This window comes from Pelmatolapia mariae, linkage group LG20, assembly GCF_036321145.2.
Source record: "Pelmatolapia mariae isolate MD_Pm_ZW linkage group LG20, Pm_UMD_F_2, whole genome shotgun sequence".
Lineage (NCBI taxonomy): Eukaryota > Metazoa > Chordata > Actinopteri > Cichliformes > Cichlidae > Pelmatolapia > Pelmatolapia mariae.
Window position 1 is genome coordinate 22,169,429 of NC_086244.1, and position 19,967 is coordinate 22,189,395.

General features: G+C 40.5%; 1 protein-coding gene across 3 annotated transcripts; it reads left to right on the forward strand.

Moving 5' to 3' along the window:
• Positions 1 to 1,845: 1,845 nt before the first annotated feature.
• On the forward strand, positions 1,846 to 18,808 carry LOC134618002 (sodium- and chloride-dependent taurine transporter-like). 3 transcript variants are annotated; one of them, XM_063463146.1, is made up of 14 exons: positions 1,846 to 1,957; positions 7,009 to 7,238; positions 7,331 to 7,465; positions 9,534 to 9,768; positions 10,107 to 10,239; positions 10,920 to 11,054; positions 11,840 to 11,943; positions 12,084 to 12,208; positions 13,589 to 13,701; positions 14,777 to 14,914; positions 15,340 to 15,442; positions 16,322 to 16,422; positions 16,559 to 16,729; positions 17,058 to 18,808. In XM_063463146.1, the coding sequence occupies exons 2-14, from the start codon at positions 7,010 to 7,012 to the stop codon at positions 17,211 to 17,213; spliced, it is 1,878 nt and encodes a 625-aa protein (XP_063319216.1). In that variant the 5' UTR covers positions 1,846 to 1,957; position 7,009; the 3' UTR covers positions 17,214 to 18,808. The 3 variants fall into 3 exon arrangements, with proteins under 3 accessions (XP_063319216.1, XP_063319217.1, XP_063319215.1); XM_063463147.1 differs by having other exon boundaries at positions 1,928 to 1,945; XM_063463145.1 differs by lacking the exon at positions 1,846 to 1,957 and adding an exon at positions 5,129 to 5,254.
• The last annotated feature ends 1,159 nt before the right edge of the window (positions 18,809 to 19,967 follow it).

Below are 19,967 nucleotides of genomic sequence, written 5' to 3' on the forward strand. Positions count from 1 at the left end.
AGATAAGGGAGCGAAAGCACAGGCATAACTAAACGCTAAACATAGAGGAGAAGACAGATTTACACAGAAGACATGAAAAGACTCATAAACATGGAGACATGGATGAAACGTAAACTAGAATAAATCACTCAGCTAAACCCTAACTAAATAACACAAGAACTTAAGATGAATGCAATCTAACATAAAAAAAAACAAAAATACAATATTAACTTAAAAAGCTGGGTCACAGACCGAGCCCCTGACAGCAGTCGAAGGAGATGATTATGGCGACCCCTAAAGGGAGCAGCTGAAACAAGAAGAAGTTATCGGTAATGGATGGAGGAAAATGGCTGGCTCGATGGATGGACTCAGTATACTCAGTTATTGTTTCCATCATCTGTTTTTATCAAAGAATCACTTATTGAATGGGGAAAATATTTTAACATGAATCGATCCTTTCTGCATCTGGCACATTTTAGGTAAAAGGTGAAAGGGTAAGGTAAAAGCTAATCTTTAACTTGGGGTTATTACATTTCTTGGCTCTGACCCAGCTGATTTATGAAAGTGTTTCTTTAGACTTACGAGAAGGAAAAAAAAAACTGGAGCAGTGTTTTTGTCTTTAATGGTCCACACAAGCTGGCGTTAAAATTGGTCTGTAGTTTGTGGCCCGTGACATCTGGGACAACTTCAGACAGCCATCCTAGGAGCAGATCTTTTAGACTTTGATGCTAGCTGAAAATACTGATAAAGTGTCAGGTGTAGTTACAGTGTTACTCATCTTAGCTTAGCTTGTTAGCATGCTAACATTTAATTAGAATTCCAACTGAGGCTGCTGGTAATATTGTAATTCAGACAAATTAACTAAAGTAGGACACTGAACATTTTCCAATTTTTAATGTAGTTCTACAAGATAAAAACGTGACAGAAACATCAAATTACTTAATGTAAACATGTTTTTACAGCAGTGATGTGACAGCATTAAAAGTATATCCGTAAACAATTAACAGCTCACCCAATTTTAATGACTGAATAACCCACTGAATGGCTTTTATCAGTTGAAATCACACCCATATACATAGGCCAGACATTCAAAATGAGTAGAAATGGCTTCTTTCCAACAGGTGTGGTTGGTTAAGGGTCCTTCGATTGGTCTCATGGCACAATGCCATGGTTTACTTATATACCTACAAGGAGCACAGTCATTGTTAATGACATTAGGCTACTCCTGTGCTTTTGCTGCTATCACCTGTTCAAAATGTCTTCATCCTGTGAAAAATCAAATCTAATTTTACACCATTTGACTAGAAAGTATGAGCTTGGTGGTGGTGCTAGACGACAAGATAGTAGGATATTCATCCCCTGGGAACCACGAATATCATGCACTCTAGGTTTTAATGAGAGGTGAACCACCTTATCGGAAAGCTACAGTTTATTAATTGATTGCCATAACATCAAAATTACTAGAAATGATAGATAGCTTCCCGCTGTAATTTTCCACTTGTATGTCAGTATTGGGTAATAATTGATCGATACTGCACATAGTCAATCATTTATAAACCACCAATAAAGCCATTAAGTCATACCGAATTTACTTGCGTAATTCTGGTTTATTTCTTATGGTGCTTTTCACTGTCACGTTAAATTAAACTTAGCCCTATAAATGTTCATCGTCTGCACTTTTGCAAATCCCTGATCAATGCCGCATGATGGTTTATAACGTTTGCCGGTCGTTATCGGTCTGTCAGTCAGAAGCTGTCAAGAGAATCAGGTAAAAGGGCGGATGCAGGGAGACTGCCACTTTAAGAGTTGCATGGAGAAGCTAGTGATTTTCCACTCAAACTGATATTAAACGCGCACACGCTCATTGAATCAGCGGTCTTGGGGGGAGAAAAAAAGTAGATTACATTGTATGACTCGTCGTTAAACATAGGCTACCAAACAAGGAACAACAGGCTGCTTAGTAAAAGTAAGAGGACAGGTAATCCTATATATTCTTAATATATCATTAAGTGCATGAGGTTAATAGACTATGTTTTAATAGGAGAAAATGTGTGATAGGAGAAACCCTAATTAATCCAAATGTAAGTTGTTGTTTGTTTAATATTTAGTGTTCTGATGCGGAAAGTAAGCTTGCTGATCCTTTTTATTCGCTCATAAAAAGCTGAAAACATTTCCTCTTTTTCTTTCACATGATGCTGTGCGCTTGTATCCGCTACAGAGAAGCAACACTGTTTCAGCTCTGCCATACAAACGACGTGACTAAATTAGGGCATGTTTTGGTTATATACTGAAAAAAAGGGAGGGAAAGGAGCGAAGTTCTGGTCTTTGAACCCTCTTTTGCCTGTTCATCGTGTCTGATAAGACAGCGTTTCCAGTTTCTGTTTGGTCGTATTTGCTGAGCTGCTGTGGTGCGTTCAGGGGCGGACGGGCTTCACAGTGATATGTGATGAGGAGGATGAAAGTGTGAAGGTGCACCTTCGCTTTCCTCAGCCACAAATCATTAGCTGAGTGAATGCTGAAGTAGGTGTGATGAACTAAGACGTTTACTAGCTTATATATTAGTGACACATACTTAACCTACTTCTTCTGTCTCCGCCTCAGCCAGTGTATGATTGATTGGCGTGTGTCCTTTAGTAACACCAGTCCGCCCTCTCAGCGGATAAAACCTCAGGGGTCGCTGTACCTCTTTTGGCATCGGTGCTGAAAATAAAGTCCCCGAATTGGCCCTTCGGAGGGCGTGAGGTGCTCACAGGGTTTCTTGAAGGCTGACTTTAAAAAGTGTTTTTGTTTGTGAACTTGTGACATGAGTAGTAGTTTCATATATTACTGTGAAACTCCTTGTAAACCTGAAAATAATTTGGGATTCTTCGCTAAATTAGGAGGCGATGCTGTTCGATTTTCTTTGATGGTTAGTGTTTTCCTGGATTACTGCAATTCTTCGTTTCAAATACAACAACACAAAACACAAACATTTTAATATATTAGCTGACTGCTGATACAACACAGAATCACCTTCAAAATGAAAGGTCTTTAAACTGTACCCCATCCAACTTTGGCAAGAGGACCTTCAGTTACTGTGATCCTCCTTTCTAAACTGCCTTCTGATTAGATACCCATCACAACAGCTTCTGTTTCTTTGCTTTTTTTTTAAAGGAAGGCTGCTGTGTGGTCAATTTAATGAACATCAGGTCCACTTGTGTCACATATGTGATATGTTTTACATTTTTATTCCTTTATTGCTGATGGTGCAGTGGTGTGGTTGTTAGAACTCCCGTTTCACAAAGGTCTGGCTTTGAAGCTTCTCACCAGTTGGATCCTTTTTGTGTAGCATTTGCATTTTGTCCCTGCACCTGCATAGCTTCCCTCCAGTTCCTCCATATCCTTCCCACAGTCCAACGGCATACATATTCGGTTGTTTATTTATGCAAAGAACATTGAATTAAAGCTTAATAACATGTGCTATATAAATGAATTTACCCATTTTCATGTGTTGTTCAGACTGCACACAGACCTGATCATCACAAAGTGAGCATCAGTTTTAAAGCTGACACTTTAGCCAAATTGCAGAAGACGAGATGTAAAAGCCTGTAAGAAAAACAAAAACGCAATTCTTAAAGGGAAAAAAGAAGTAGTAGGTGAAAGAACAAAGTATATTTACGATTTGCATTACCCATCCAGTTTGACATTACTCAACAGGTATCAATCCCTACGTTTTCCTTAACACACCACTATGTTTGGTTTTATGACCCCATCTAACAGACGTTCTTTGTGTTGCAAGCATCTACTGTCAGAATACAAATCTTGTGGTCTCCCATGCAGGAGATCAGGTAGTCTTTGTCAAATGTTATAGTTAAGTCCACAATTTGTTAGACAGAGACACCATTTTTAGAGTTTTGCCTCAGAGGATTTTAAGACGAGCAGTCAATATGTGATTGAAATACAGGCTTGGATGTTTAATTTAGGAGTTAAAATGCATTAACATTTTAGGAATTACACCCATTTTTTATTGCTTATTCCCATTTTCAGAGGCTAAAGCTAATTGGACAGTTGACTGACAAGCAGTTTAATTTCCAGGTGAGGCGTGTTTCCTTTTTATTTCAGATGAAGCAGACATATCTGAAGCTGATTCAGAGTCTTGAATTTACAAGTATTAACTTGAAGTATTAACCAGAATGATGGGAAGAGAAAAGTATGAAGTAAGAGAAGGAGAGAAAGAGCTCATGATATGAAGTATGCCACATCATCTGTCAAACATGGTGGAGGTAGTGTTATGGCATGGGCGTGTATGGTTGCCATTAAAACCAGGTCAAAGTGTTTATTGATGATGTAACTGCTGGTGAACATGGCAGGATGAATCGTGAAGAATCCATGGCTAATTATTAGCCAAATTATGGACCTAACTTGGCATAACCCAAATAGTACATAGAGCACGACACTGAGGAACATACTGTATGGATAATGAATCCAAGAGGTGCCAAAGATGTATTTAACCGGCAGCTTGTCACCAGCCGGTTCATGTCCCTCATTTAACTGTGTAAATCCTCCAGTGGAGTTTAAACGGACTTTTCCATGCCAGCCATTGTGAGCCATTGAAGCACTGAACTGCATCCCAATAGACCATGGACAAGCAGAGGAGACACATTACCTTATTTGGCATTGTTATTAGTTGATACTGTACTTGTTTACATTTCCCAGATAAAACGCCACGTGTCATGAAAGGACAGAGGACATCTCGACATGGTCTTAAATTAAAGTAGTTTTCACATGAAGATCTCTCTTCAGAGGAAGTGGGGTTGTGGAAGTGAAATTCATTTTTCAGTTCTGTTTAAGTGTCTAAAACAAACAAACAAATAAACAAACAACCTCTCAATGCTTCATTCAGTTGGTCACTTTGTACCAGATCATAAACCAGTGAAGGACTCTCAGTCCGTCTCTTCCTCTGAAATGTCCTCTGTGTCTACAACATGAATAAATAGTATGTGTATGCATTGCTTGTGTGACACACACTCATCCCCCACCACTTGGCAGTTTGTATGTTTGTGGGCAGGGACTTGTAAGTGGAAATTTACAGTCTCCCACGTTGGTACCTGAGTTGTCTGTCAGAGGAAAGCTGTGTCCAATCTCTACTTTGGGTTTAATTGTCTTTAGCCAAGGGGCGGGCTCTGCTGTCAGCTTCACTTCTTCTGACCCTGGCGGCATAAAGACATTCAGTACAGAGGAATGGTGACAGCTGAGAGAGAGGAACACTATACATAGTCGCAGCCATGAAGGAAATGTAAGTTTTTTGTATTGTTTTTCTGAGGGGAGATTTGATTTTACCGGGTACAGCTTGGGTGTGTGAAGTCACAGCTTTGTCAGATTAAATACAGTGTGAAAGAACTGCAAATAGGCTTTGTTGTTGTTGTTGTTGTTGTTGTTGTTTTTGTGATGCAAATTGACATGAAGAAGAAAGGCAGTAATTTTACATTCATCACTGAGGATTTTCAACAAGTCCACTGTTTTCCTTCTTATAAGCTTAGGGAATGTCTTGTGAGCTATATCTGGGGCCAGCCCAAAGGACTGTTCGCTTAAATCTATAGCTTCCTAACACGAGGCAGGCAAGTGAAAGCTTACGCTGAGTGGACGAGAGTAAAAGGAGGGGAGTAAAAGGGATAAAGAGAGAGCGAGAGAGAGAAACAGGATGAGAAACAGAACTGATCCAGTTATGTAAGCAAGCCTGAGAATGGCAAGCAATTCAAGTGAACTTGTCATGCATAACAGGAAGAGAGAAAACTCAGAAAAAGATGGCTCACAGTGTGCACTAATTTAGTGAGGAGACAGAGTCCACAGCAGACATGTGAGAGCTCTCAGAGAATCTTTTCCCCAATGTTGTTGTTGGTTAAAGTCCATTTCCTGAGAGATGAAAGTGTGATTATAAATTCAAATGGCCTTATATTTTTAATTGCCTCTTTTTTTTTTAACTGTCTCTATAAAAAAAAAAAAGTTCTCTTGACTAGGTGTCAAGAGGAACTGAACTTAGATTAGTTAGTTTCTGCACATGCTTTTCATCACCTGATCTTTGTTAAGGGGAAGTATCTGATTTTGCTTTGCCAACTCATTCTCAGTAGCATCAGATTCAATCTCATATCTTAAACTTAATTATGGCTTTGTCATTATGGCTCCTTTGTTCTTTCTAAAACACCCGCTGGCCGGGAGCTTAAATTATATTCAGCCTTGCCATGCGTTACACAGTTATTCCTACCCTATTAGGGTTGCTTTTTTCTTTTTGGCTCACGCAGCGCAATAGGATACCTCGACCTGTATTAACAAATCCTTTCTTTCGTGGAAAGATGGTTTACAGTGTAAACACTCGAGTTAACTTAGGCTGTTGTAGCTTCTTGAGAGTAGCCAGCACTACGGGAATGTACAAGGAGATCTTCCTCTCTAAATTTGGATCCTGTTGAACTGAGTCGCTACTGATGTGGTAGAAAAAAAACCAGAGATCCTTCAGGTTAACTTGGGTTCATAAAGTCTTTCACTGCATTGTAAAAAACACTCATCTGAATTACAACAGTGTAATTTAACTGTGGTTTACAGCATGTGTTTAAAACCAAATGATTTTCTTCATCTGTGGATTATTGCAACAGAGTAAGAAAGACAGTGGGTTTCTTCACTGTGTGATTGCACCAGTGTATTCTGTTGCAATCTGTAGCGCTGATGTTTTGATATCTCTTGGTAAAATAGTAGAATTTGCATTTTGACTCTTCTTGCCTAAAGCTCATTCCATACTGGATCTTTTACAGTATCCTATCTAATATACCTCTGCTCTCTTATCAAATGCAAATCTGCTCCCCAACCATTTCTATAGTCTGAATGACCTCCAGGCATGAGTTGCTCAGATTAGCAAGATTAGCAGCATTGTCGTGTATATTATGCGCTCGCACAGCAAGCCGAAACACAGTCAGGAGATAGCATTATCTCCCTAATGCGCCTCCCGCTCACCTCTCTCCTTTTGTTTGTATCATTGTGTCTTTTTTTCTTTGCCTGCAGCATGGCACAAAAAGAGAAGCTTCAATGTCTGAAGGACTTTCACAAGGACACTCTGAAACCTTCACCAGGGAAGAGCCCAGGTACGAGACCTGAGGATGAGGCAGAAGGCAAAGCTCCTCAGAGGGAGAAGTGGGCCAGTAAGCTCGACTTTGTCCTGTCCGTGGCCGGAGGCTTTGTCGGATTAGGAAACGTCTGGCGCTTCCCTTACCTTTGTTATAAAAATGGTGGCGGTACGTAATAGATGCACAACAGATAGAATAAAAAAAAGATCAAGATTAAGGTCACAAAATATCTGAACTCAATCGTGCTTGAATTCCCTCAGGTGCATTTCTTATCCCTTACTTCATCTTCCTTTTCGGGGGTGGTCTGCCGGTGTTCTTCCTGGAAGTCGCACTGGGCCAGTACACCTCTGAGGGAGGGATCACCTGCTGGGCTAAGCTCTGCCCCATCTTCACTGGTCAGTTCAAACACACAAACACAAACTTCTCACCCACAGAAAGAAGGATAAAACCTCTGCACAAATGTTCCCCGACTTGTTCGTTTAATATTTAACGCTGAGTAAAAGCCTCATTTGTCTGAGCGAGGTTTCTGCCCTCATTCTCCTCCTGTGTCAGTCCAGTATTCATCATTTGGACAGCATGTTCTGCCGAGGTGTCCTCTTCTCTCTGCCAGTGCAATTAGACCAGTCTTACCCCATTAGTCTGCTTTGTGTTGTGAAGGTTACATCACAAAGAATGCAGAAATGCAGAAGCTAAGAATTAAAATTCCTGAATATCAAGGTTTGGAGCTTCGGCTAGAGGATACCCATGTTTATATATTAGGTTTATTTTCCCCTCTTTTTAAAAAATAAAACATTAAAAACCCAGTTATAGCTCTACTACACATGCACAATGCTCAGTCCTCATGCAGACAAGATCACATATCCCCAGCTTATTCTAACTCTTGAACAAATGTAATGCAAGCTTATATTATTCATACAGAAAGCAAAGAAAAAACAGAACGACACGCACACTTACCTAAATTTTTCCTACAAGCAGGAGCTTGAACTTCAGCTTTTTGCGTGCTTCAGCACAACAACACGATTAGCTTATTTGTTTAGTATCTAGCGCATAAATGGTTCTTTGCTGGGTGGGAGAGGACAGCAAGTTTTCTCTCATAGATTTCTGTTCTTAATAAGTGTCGCGTCTCTCCCCCAAAATGTGCTTGCTGAAATCGACTGATGAGTTCTTGGTTGCCATAGAAACAGACTGTGAGGGGGGGAAAGTTGCCTAGCAATGATCAGAGTCTCGTGCAAACCTGCTGTATGAGACTCTGATCATTTTGTTGCCATGGAGCTGCAGCGTGCCTGCTTGTTTTGTTTTGGATTATGAGATATAATCAAAACTGTGAGTACTGCGGGACAACACTGCCACAGTTGCTCTTTTGTCACCTGATTTCTTTACTTGAGCTCTTGCCGGACCGCTTATATGCATCCCTTTACATTTGAATGACAGCTGTAGACAAGCACTGACGCACCACACCCGTGGCAGCTGCTTTGACACTCTTACTCATGTTCACACGTGGGATGTCACGCAAGAGGAAACTGCATGGCTCCCGGATCTCCAGCAGCTGTCAACGGTCCCTGTTATCCAAAGAATGCCGAAGCTGATGTCTACCCACCTGCTGTTATAGCCTCAGGCGCAGTAGAGAAAGTCCCCAGTTCGCTGCAGAACTGACCAATCACAGCTCTCTGTGCTGTTCAGCATACCTTAATGTGTTTTTATCACACAGGGAATATGCGGCTTTACTCATGTGGACCGCATGCACGCACATGTTGGAGGGCTGCGTTGTCTATCAGTTTGCATTTGGAATGTAGGAAGGGGGAGGTGGGAGTGAAAGAGATGATAAGTTTAAAAATACTCCAAAGCGATGGAAGAGTACCGGGGTGTTTGTGTCCAGGTTCCCAGCAAAGTCATCTAAAAATAACTTAAAAACACTAAGGACATTATAACAGTAGATAGTCAAGTGAAGCCTGGGCTGTGTTCCTCTGTGTTCGAATAAAGTCTTCTTGTTCACCTTTGACCACACTCCGTGTCGCTGCTGTAACTTCACAATATTTTCATGTTCTTTTAAAGTGGCTATTATCGATATTTTGAAATAAACAGAGGCTCACATGACTAATTTCCCATCAGCTTGTTTTGATGAACACGCATGGAATTTTAACCCATCTCTGCAGTAAATTATGTGTGCCGTTTTGTATACTTTGCATTGTTTTAATTTCCTGTTTTGGTTCACTCTGACTGAGCTCTCACAATAGGCAGTAATGAAAACAAAAAACTGATAGGGTAGGTGAGCAGCTGAACAAAAAAGGAGAACTGAATCACGTGTTTTGTCAATGTTGTGTTCACAGCTATTTTTCTGCCCACAAGTGGTCACAAATCTGTTACTGCAGCTTTAAACGAAGCCGACACAAAGCCTGATTCAAATGTTAAAAGAAATTTTTACCTTAAAATTCAAATCTGCCCGCCCTCTTATTGTGTCTCCAGGTATTGGCTATGCCTCTATCGTGATCGTGTCTCTACTAAACATCTACTACATTGTGATCTTGGCCTGGGGACTCTACTACCTGTTTCAGTGCTTTCAGCCCGAGCTCCCCTGGGCAAAGTGCAAGCAGCCTTGGAACACAGAGCACTGTGTAGAGGACACAGTGCGCAAGAACAAGACCCTTTGGCTGGCAGCCAATGCTACCAACTTTACCTCCCCCGTCACCGAGTTCTGGGAGTGAGTCGCACACACACACACCCACACACCCACACACACATCCACTCTTCAATATACCAAAGTAACAGCGCTTCTTTATCTTGCTTTTGTAAATGTGTTTGAACAGCGACATTCTTGCAAGGGGAGTGTTTACTTTTAGAAAGCACTAGTTCTCCACTAGTTTAATATAAACTTGGTTTGCGCTGCACCATGCTAGTTCATCCTCAAAGTTAGACCTAAACTGTGGAATTAAATTGAAGGAAAGTTTTTTTTTCATGCACATTTGCTTTGTAATATGTTTGGATCTAATGGCAATTTGTGAATTGTTAGTTAGGCACTTACATACGTTTTCTCTGCAGACGCAACGTCCTAAGCATCTCCACTGGAATTGAAGACATAGGGCCCCTGAAGTGGGACCTAGCACTGTGTCTCCTGGCAGTGTGGGTCATCTGCTTTTTCTGCATCTGGAAGGGAGTCAAATCCACAGGGAAAGTGAGTGTGACTCATCAACACACCCTGTACTTTTTGGGTTGCTTGGATGCAGTTTTTTAGTTTTTCCCTAACAAGTCAGTGACAAAACACTGCTGCTCAGAGAAAGCCCACATGCTTGGAAACAAGACTAATAAAGATGATTAAGAGACACAGGCCTCCACGTTGTCCTGGAAGTCAGTCCTTGGCTAGACACACTGTCTGCTGTAAACACTTGACTGGCGCTCCTTAGTCCTGTCTTTGTTTCTGTTAGCAGACCCGAAAATGGGTTAGAGGCAAAAGGCATGAGTCTTTGAAAATGAATAACTCTATTAGGAACCGGAGGTGTGCGTATTTCCCTATTTTTGTGACAAATTTGTCTTAAAACGATCTAACCTTTAATCAGCTAACAATTCACGATTTATTGTATGCAGATTGCACGAATGCCACGTTATACTGTGTCATGCATGACTTTTCTTATAGAAGAAGTGTATCTAGGCCCTCCACTCAGCTATTCGTAGGGGGAAATTGTTATCACCCAATAAGAACAATGTTTCCTTTGAGCTGGAGCTGGACAAATATGAGTAGAAATGAAACTTAAAAAATGAAGAAGCGTTTATCCCACTATATCTCAACAGTGATGAGTCATAACCATGTAAATGTTGTTCATTGTTTTTAGCTAATAAATCCTTTGTCCGGTCTAGGTGGTGTATATAACAGCAACTTTCCCATTTGTCATGCTGATTGTACTGCTGGTGCGTGGTGTGACTCTTCCTGGAGCCAGAGAAGGGATCAAATTTTACCTTTACCCTAACGTAACCCGCCTACAAGATCCAGAGGTAAGAATGAAAACCTTTTTTATTTGATCTGTTAAAGCTTCCTACAATAGTCTCTGGGCCATATAAAATTATATAAAGGAAGCCGTTCACTTGTTGTTTTTTTTGATGAGCACTAAATGAGCTTTCTGAACTTTAAATATGAAGCTATACAAAGCAGACAGTTTGATTAGTTTAGCATAAAGATCCCAAACAGCACCTGCATAGCTCACAAATCAAGAGAATATAACTTTAGTCCATTAAACCAAAAGATTAAACAAAGCAGCAACGAAGCAGTTTAATAGGATACAGTTGCAATAGCAAGTGAATATGCTTACATTACAGGCATGACTCTGACCATATATTTTTAAAAAGACGAAGAAACAGCCAACATCAGCTTCCCTCCATGGACGCCAGTTAGTGATCTCTGGATTTGCTGGTGGATTTTATTACCTTTGGAAAGAGTCAGAGGCTGTCTGTTTCCTTTTGTTCCCAGACTTTTTGCTAAGCTAAGATATTCCACTGCTGCTGTTTATGGCTTTACTGCACCTTCACATCATACACATGCTCCTTCTCCAAGTCAAACAACATGGTCACGATTTTTAGCTTTCGAGCAATTTTCAGTTCATTGTTTGAATTTTACTGGTCACAGCTTTCTGTGTGTTGGATATAATAGAACAAGATGATAGGATGATGATGATGGAGTACTTAACCTTATTTTTACTACCCCTAAGCATGTAGCAGTGATTGTAGATTTAAGGCAATCTTTTGAAATTTTGAAAAATCAGCAATCACGTCCTACTTCTCAGGTGTGGATTGATGCAGGAACCCAGATTTTCTTCTCCTATGCCATTTGCCTGGGCGCCATGACGTCACTGGGGAGCTACAACAAGTACAAATACAACTGCTACAGGTGAGCTGTGTTTCCACTAGGGCGAGTGGGAGTCTAGTAGTGACAGCAACTCGTGTCAGAGACGGTTGCGTGAAAAGAAAATGGGAACTTCGGTTCCACCTGTGTTCATTAACAACCTCCATGACATATGTGTGACATAGGGACTGTTTGCTGCTGGGAGGCCTCAACAGCGGTACCAGTTTTGTGTCTGGCTTCGCAATATTTTCCGTCCTGGGCTTCATGGCACAAGAACAAGGGGTGGACATTGCCGATGTGGCAGAGTCAGGTACGAGGGTCCAAGGTGATGGCAGCAGTGATGGTGGGCGCTGCTGCCCGGAAAAAAAAGAAAAGAAAAGAAAAAAAAGACAATTGGAAAAATTGAAAATTGAATTCAATTTAAAAGAAGTAGCTTATCTAAGTCTCGAAATCTAGCAACGTAGAGGTATCGGCAACTGCGCACTCCTTGAACAAAAGCCTCAAAGAAACAGGTTTATTTCTACAAAGTGTGATCCACGTTTTCTAAGGACAGATTTTACGGCATTGGTGTGATGCTGTGTGTTTTAGCTACACAATGAACTGCGGCGTTAAAGAGCTCCTGCACTGTGCCGTCATCATTACTACAGCTGTTCAGTGGCACCAGTCTGTCCCACAGTCATCCTCCTCATGCCATTCAGTAGCTTTATCTTTTGGACCATTGCTAAGAAGACTGGCCCATTACTGTATGTATGTAACTGTATGTTGTAAGCCCAGTTCTGCTAACAAGCTGTGGATCTCCTGAGATGGACGCCACTGGTTCTGGATCTGTCTTCCTCTATTTCTTATGTTGACTTTGAAGGGGAGGTGTCTTCTTTAAGCATGCTTTCTCTGCTCAGTTTAAGTTAAAAGTTTTGCTATCTGGAATATAATAAAGTAATCAAATGAACACTAATTCTATGCTGCTTCCATCATATATGGAAACCAAAATATATCTATATCTATATATCTATCTATATATATATATGTATATGTTTTTTCAAATATTTTGACCTACATTTTTCTCAGCTGTTCAATTGATGGAGTCTGTGTCTGATGCTCTTATGATATCTCACTGAACTGGTTCATTGCTTTGCTAAAATCCATGTCTGCTTTGTTTAAATTAAGTTTATTATCACTGCACACCTTGAGAACCAAAATGCAGTGTAGCATGTCACAGATATTGAGTGCTTATCGAAATGCATCCTGATAAACTCATGTTCAGAATGAATGAGCTGTAAATATTCTGTCAGGCAGCTGTGATTTGTACAGTAAGAAAGGCAATATATACTGAGTAACAGTTGGCAGTTATGTAATATGTTACGTATAAAGTATGTATACTTACATTGTATAGATAAGTATGTATTTTTGTTGATTTTTGTTGCTTGTGCTACAGAGGATACCATTAGATTAAAAACCAATCTAAAGATGGTTTTAATATATGGCCAGCAAAAAAAAAGGAACCATTTCACAGTTAGAGCTATTCCATGTCTTGTTGGCCATAACGCAGTATTTCCTTTGCTCAGCCCCTCTAATTCAGCATTTACTTTATTTTACCATTCCCTCACACTGTATCGGCCAAGCCAAAATTAGATAGAAATGTTAATTCTGTCCTCTCTCCCTTCTCCCCATCCCCTCTCTGTTCTCCTTCCAGGTCCCGGCTTGGCCTTCATTGCCTACCCTAAAGCTGTGTCCATGATGCCACTGCCAACCCTGTGGGCCATTCTCTTCTTCATCATGCTGCTGCTTCTGGGCCTTGACAGCCAGGTCAGTGTTTTTGCTGTAGTGTAAAGCTATCCTCAGAACAGTTGTTTGGTCTTGTGCCCGTTAATTTGAGACGGACACCTCCAAGAGTCTGTGGGTTCATTGACCTAATATGTAAAACACATTTAGTGTCTCTCCTTTCTGTTTCTAACCTCTCTAAGTTATCAGATGACTGACAGACAAGAAACCGGTTTACACAAAGGCATTTTACTACCACATTTGACTCCTTAAGTATCACAGCTCCTTTGTGGAATTTGGTGGATGTCCAAACATTTAGTTAATAAAAGTAAGGATAATAGTTTGTATGCAAGCATTCTAGCTTTCATACGAGGCAGAGCTCTGATTAAGACAAGATAATCTAAGTAGACAAAACACAAGTGTACTCCCAAGGGATTCTCCAGCTATATCACATTTCCTGCCTTCAAGTGTAATTCTACTCCTGTGCTAACTGAGTCCTGCACATGGCAATCTCCTCATCTCAGTCAGCTGCAAGATCAGGCCAGCACTCTAAATTTGAGTACATGTAAAAGCTCATGCAAGTGCTGCTATTTCCATGAGAGAACTAATGCCAGTGTGTGTGGGTGCATTTATTTGGCCATAAATTATATGCACATTTGTACTCCTGAATGCTATATATTGTTAACCTCGCTCACACATACATGCCACAGTTGTGTAAGGGATTTTTTCTTTGTTATTGTGCAACAAAGGAGCGTGTTCTCTGTGCATAACAACACTGCACTCTGATAAATGCGAGGAAATTCATAGTTTTCTTGCAACATATTGTTGCTTATGAGGCAATGAGGAGACACAGGGGAGCGAGAGTGTTACACAGACAAGCAGACAGAGACAGTGATTCACTGTTTTGTTGCTCTTGTGTCTTGGTAGCAACAAACCAGTGTTGCAGAGAGGAGCCTTGTTTAAATTCTCATTACTGCCCAACAAAGACGGCCCTCATTCTCTAATCACTCGTTTGTGGAGGCAAAACAAGAGCTGCGCACGCGCAGAAAAATATGCACATTTTTAAATGCTTTTTTCTTTTTTAAATTCTCTGAGAACTTTTTTGCTTTTGTCCCCACAGTTTGTTGAAGTGGAAGGTCAGATCACCTCTATTGTGGATCTGTATCCAGCCGTCCTGAGGAAAGGTTATCGGCGAGAGATCTTCATAGCTGTGATGTGTTTCATGAGCTATCTCCTGGGACTCGCCATGGTGACAAAAGTAAGTCCATCAACAGTCACTAGCGCACGTACTTCTGATGGCTGTCCCGTTAAGATAAGGAAAAGGAACAGATGAACAACAGCGATAACCCCGCACATTTTCTACATGCCTCTCTGCTGCTGTATTGTCATAGCCAAATATGGCTTCCTAGCACACTACCACACACACATCCGGCGTGTCAGAATGGAACAATTTGGAATGCTGTTTTCCATTCAGCATTTAACCGTGCTTCAATGACGTCTTAGCACCTGTTGAACTCTACGGGTAGGGTGCCAGGATTCTTGTGTCCTGCTTTCAGCACCCTCGCCCACCCTGATTTAATACCCCTTCTATCACTGTGGGGTCCGTTTTTTCACCACACACACACACGCACACACATGCACACACAGATAATTAATGCAGCTTTCTGTCTCCTCTTTTTCCAGGGTGGCATGTATGTGTTCCAGCTCTTTGACTACTATGCAGCCAGTGGTGTGTGCCTTTTGTGGGTTGCGTTCTTTGAATGCATTGCTGTAGCCTGGGTTTATGGTAAGTGGAAGTGACTCTAGATGTGATAGGTTTCTGTTGTGTCCATCAACAAGTTTCGTAAAAGAGGTCTTAATGATCTCTGGGGTGTAAAACAAAGGTGGCCTTGTGAGGTTTTCAGACGTCAGGAGTAAATAACTTTAACTGTGGGGTTGCTTTGAGGTTGAGGGGAGGTGAGGATGGAGTTAGTCCCCTGCTAGATTGTCATTGGCCACTGAGAGTTGCCTCCCACCAGATTGTACCCTACCAATATTAACAAAGCGACATTTAGCCAGAAGAGAAAAACCTTAAATGGAATGGAAGTAAAGCTGCACCTTCCCTGCTAATGCCCATGTGCTTTAATGGCACCCCTTTTATTGGTGGAAGCTCTGTGGTCCAGAAAAGTAGTTCCCGGACAGCATTTAATTTGTGAAGCTGGGGGCTTCTGTGTTGAAATTATGCTGTTATAGTAGTTATTTGTCTATTCATCAGCAAAAAAGAGGAAAAGAGTAAAAACAGAATAAACAGAATTAATATTTACATCAACAGCTAATGTCTTGCACAAACCAGTGGACTACAGCACAGTTGCACTAAACACAGCAATCTATAGCCAGCCAGTAAAGACCATTAATGGTCTAGTAAGATGTAAAAGACAGAGCTAAGATTATTGATACTATATAGCCATGACCCAGTGAAACTCCAATGCAGTCCATGGCAGTTAACACAGATAAGGGCTCATAAACATGCTAATATCAGCAGGCAGAAACAAGGTCATTCTATCATTGGAAACAACAACACGTGTAGATTATAGAGTCGCTAGTATCTAATGTGCACTACTCACTATTTTGGCAAACTTTGCAGAAACATATAGACTTATTGTTTATTCTGTTTTGTGTTGAACAGGAGTCGATAACTTCTATGATGCAGTTGAGGATATGATTGGCTACAGACCAAACCCATGGATGAAATGGAGCTGGTCCATAATCACTCCTGTCCTCTGCATGGTGAGAGATCAGTGGCACTTCACTGTGTTGGAGGAACTGGCGTGACAAATGTTGATTGCTGAAGGTCACATGTAAGGGGCGCAGCTTGTGCTAAATGCAGTGTGCGTGTGTGTGTGTGTGTGTTTGCTCCCTGTAGGGCTGTTTTGTCTTCTCACTGGTGAAGTACAAGCCATTGACCTATAACAAGGTGTATGAGTACCCTGACTGGGCCATTGGTCTGGGCTGGATTTTGGCTCTGTCATCCATGATCTGCATCCCAATGGTGATGGTCATCAAGATCTTGCAGTCTGAGGGACCTCTGATTGAGGTGAGCTTTTAACGGGAGCTTTCCTGCAGAGATTTAAATGAGGAAAATCAATCCAAAGTCAAGAGGAAACAGACTTCCCGGCTCTTTGCAAAAGCAGAAAAGTCCAGTTAGGAGTTTCATTAGAGCTCAACAGTCAGCAATTTGCATGTATTTTTTGTTCATTTGTTTCAGCATTTTACTTAAAAAGAAAGTACACAATAATTAATAATCACATAAACTGCCCTTAATCAACTGCCCTTGTTTATTTTCTTGATAACTGTCATTTCAAGCCCTAAACCACCCCAGTTTCTGACGATCATTATTTTAATGTCTCATCTTCTTCCCTCAGAGGATCAAAGCAGTGGCAGCCCCAGCGAAGTCAGGCGTGAGCTCCCGCCCGAAAGAATACAACTTGAAGGGCAGTGAGCTGACACAGCCCCTGGACCCAAATGGGAACAATGGCTTAATCAAGCCCACCCACACCATTGTAGAAACAATGATGTGAGCGCTCTCTGTGAGAGGAATACGATTGATGTGCTTTCTGTGGTATCATATTTGCTAACTTTAGTAGGTTTACATTGTCCGGTATATTCACGTTAGAGATAGTCTGGTTTGATTTCTATGAAGAGGGTTTTATTATTGTATTTTATTTTTCTTGTGATTTTTTTTTTCATTTTTTACAATATTGATATTGTTGTTGTTACAGTTGTTGTTGCTGTAGTTGGCACTGATCTCAGTTTGGGCAGTATTTCGAGATAAAACATTTTAAATGTTTACTACCTTTCTGTTGATTCCGGAAAGATGAGGAATTTGCTTTTTTTTTTGCCAGCGCTATAGAAGAAAAGAGTAAATTCTCACTTTTCATGTTGTTAAATAAACTAAATGAGTAATTAACTGCAAAAAAGGTGGAAGGTGTCACGTGATTGTGACGGTCTTGTTGTACTGACTTCTAATTTTTATGTCATTTTATGCCACAATGAAATGAATGTACCTCCGCTTGCGGCGGACGCCAGTCACCGACATCTCTCAGAAAACATATCCATGACATTTTAAGCAGCAATATGCAGTGTATAGAGTAAATCTTGCTTGACAACTTTTAAGTTACAAGTTGGTCTTGGCCAAATACTGTGAGAAATGCCTTTTTAAGACGATCCATCCTGAAAGCAGTTGAGATAAAATAAGAGAAAACGACAGGTAGGAAATAAAAAAAAAAAGGGGGAAACAAGGGAAGTGGCATTTTTAGAGTATTTGTACACTGCCTGTGTGACTACTATAGTCAGTACCAGTGCATTTATTGAAACCTCTCTTTGCACTTTATATGTTGTTTCACCTTTATTGTAGTGTGTTTTTATTGTTGCAGAGTATCGCAGCTACATTTGCAACATATTTCAGGAGAAATATTTTTAGCTTCTAACTTTTTGAAATTGTAAACTTTGATATGAGGTATCTAGTTGTCTCTTGAGATGATGACAGAATAGAAAGTAGAAACTTGCCATCAGATATTCAGATTTCTCATTGTTAGTGGGATCTGTGAGAACATCACTCAGAAGCGTTAGTTTTTACTAAACCGCCTGACAGCTCTCTCCGTTGTGCTTTCAGTAGCAGGTGCGCTCTGCAGAACGACCACTGGAGTCTGGCTTTTAATTCAATTGTATTTGAGAGACTATTTGTAGAATTTTAATTGTTTGTAAATCACATATGCCTTTTTGTATCAATTTTATACTGCACATCATCTGAACACCATCACTGATTCATTATTTTAATCAAAGCTCACCAATGTGTTTCGCTACATGTCAGTTATCGTGAGCCCGGATTTGCACATTCAGGGTGCAATATTCAGTGAAGCGGTGGCGTAGTCTAATCATATGTAATGCATAACAAAGAAACAACTTGCAATAGTTCAGTACAACTTCTTGAGGATTGTTTTCCTGAAGCATGTGTAGGAGCCACCACACCACCGTACCCTGCTGCTTTCTCCTTTTAAAAAATTGCAATGTGGAAATTTAAATGTACCAAAGTATTTTTGTCTCACAGTTTTTCCCTTTGAGATGCACATTGCATCATTTCTATATAGATTAAATAAACATATTTTTCTTTGGATTTGTGTGTATTTGATATTTCTGAAGCTATGAGAGTTTCTTTGTGTTTATGCCTACTTACTTCTATCATTAGATCTCACAGTTTATGCTTTATATACACTTTATTAGGTGTTCGCCCAACCATTCATTTTCTTCCACTTATCCAAACCAGGAGTGACACTGAGCTAGGTATCATTTGTAGCTCTTAACTTTCAGAATGGGGACAATTTGGGTTGTTGCACCAATGTTTTTGACCTGTGTGCAGAAAATAAGCTCATGGGACTGCCTCCCACTTTAACCTTCATTAACACCATTTTCTATTCCGAGGTTTGCTCCTTGCCCAAATCATAATACATAGTGATTCCATTCCTAAAATAGCCATCTATATTTATTCAGACGCCCTCTGGTGAAGGCCACCAATGTCACCCTGACTCCCCTCTCCCTGCGATGGCTCATTGACCTCTGCTCTAAATTTTTTTCAGGATGTCTGTCCCTCCATTAATCTACTGTTCACCGGTAGTAGCAGGTGGGAACAGCTCTGACATCGCACACACAAATGCAGGGCTGACTTATTTGGGCAGGTCTCTGGTGTGTCATCATTCAAACTGATTCTCTAAAGAAGTGTCTGAGTGCAGGAGAAAGCAGGGGTGTAAAATGATTCAAGGGAACTGGGAGAGCCCTTTGTGAAATCATGTTTGCAGATGGATTTAAGTCAAGAGTGAAGTGCAAGGCTCATTTTTCATATTGAATTTAATCACCTTAAGCAATAGGATGTTTACTCACTTAGAAAAAGGTATGGCATGAGGGCGCCAGTATAAATCATTGAGTTGAAGAGGCAACCCATATGCCAAAAGACTATTGTAGGGGCCCAGGCCTCCCTAGGGCCATATCCTGTATATTGATCTCATCTTCTTTTCTTTCCCTCTTTTTCTGTTCACTCTTCTTTCAACAGAACAGTAAAAACAAAACTTTTTTTTTTTTAAATTGCAGCATATTTTTTAGCACTTAATCTTAGTAACAGATATTTATATGAACTATAAAAAATATCCCTAATAAAAGTATTAATCTTGCTCACTTAATTGCAAAAAGTCAAAAAGATTCTTACTCCAGCGGTTGCTGATCATCCTGAGTATTTGCACGTTTATTGGCTCATAGTCAAATATTCCATAATACATTTTCAG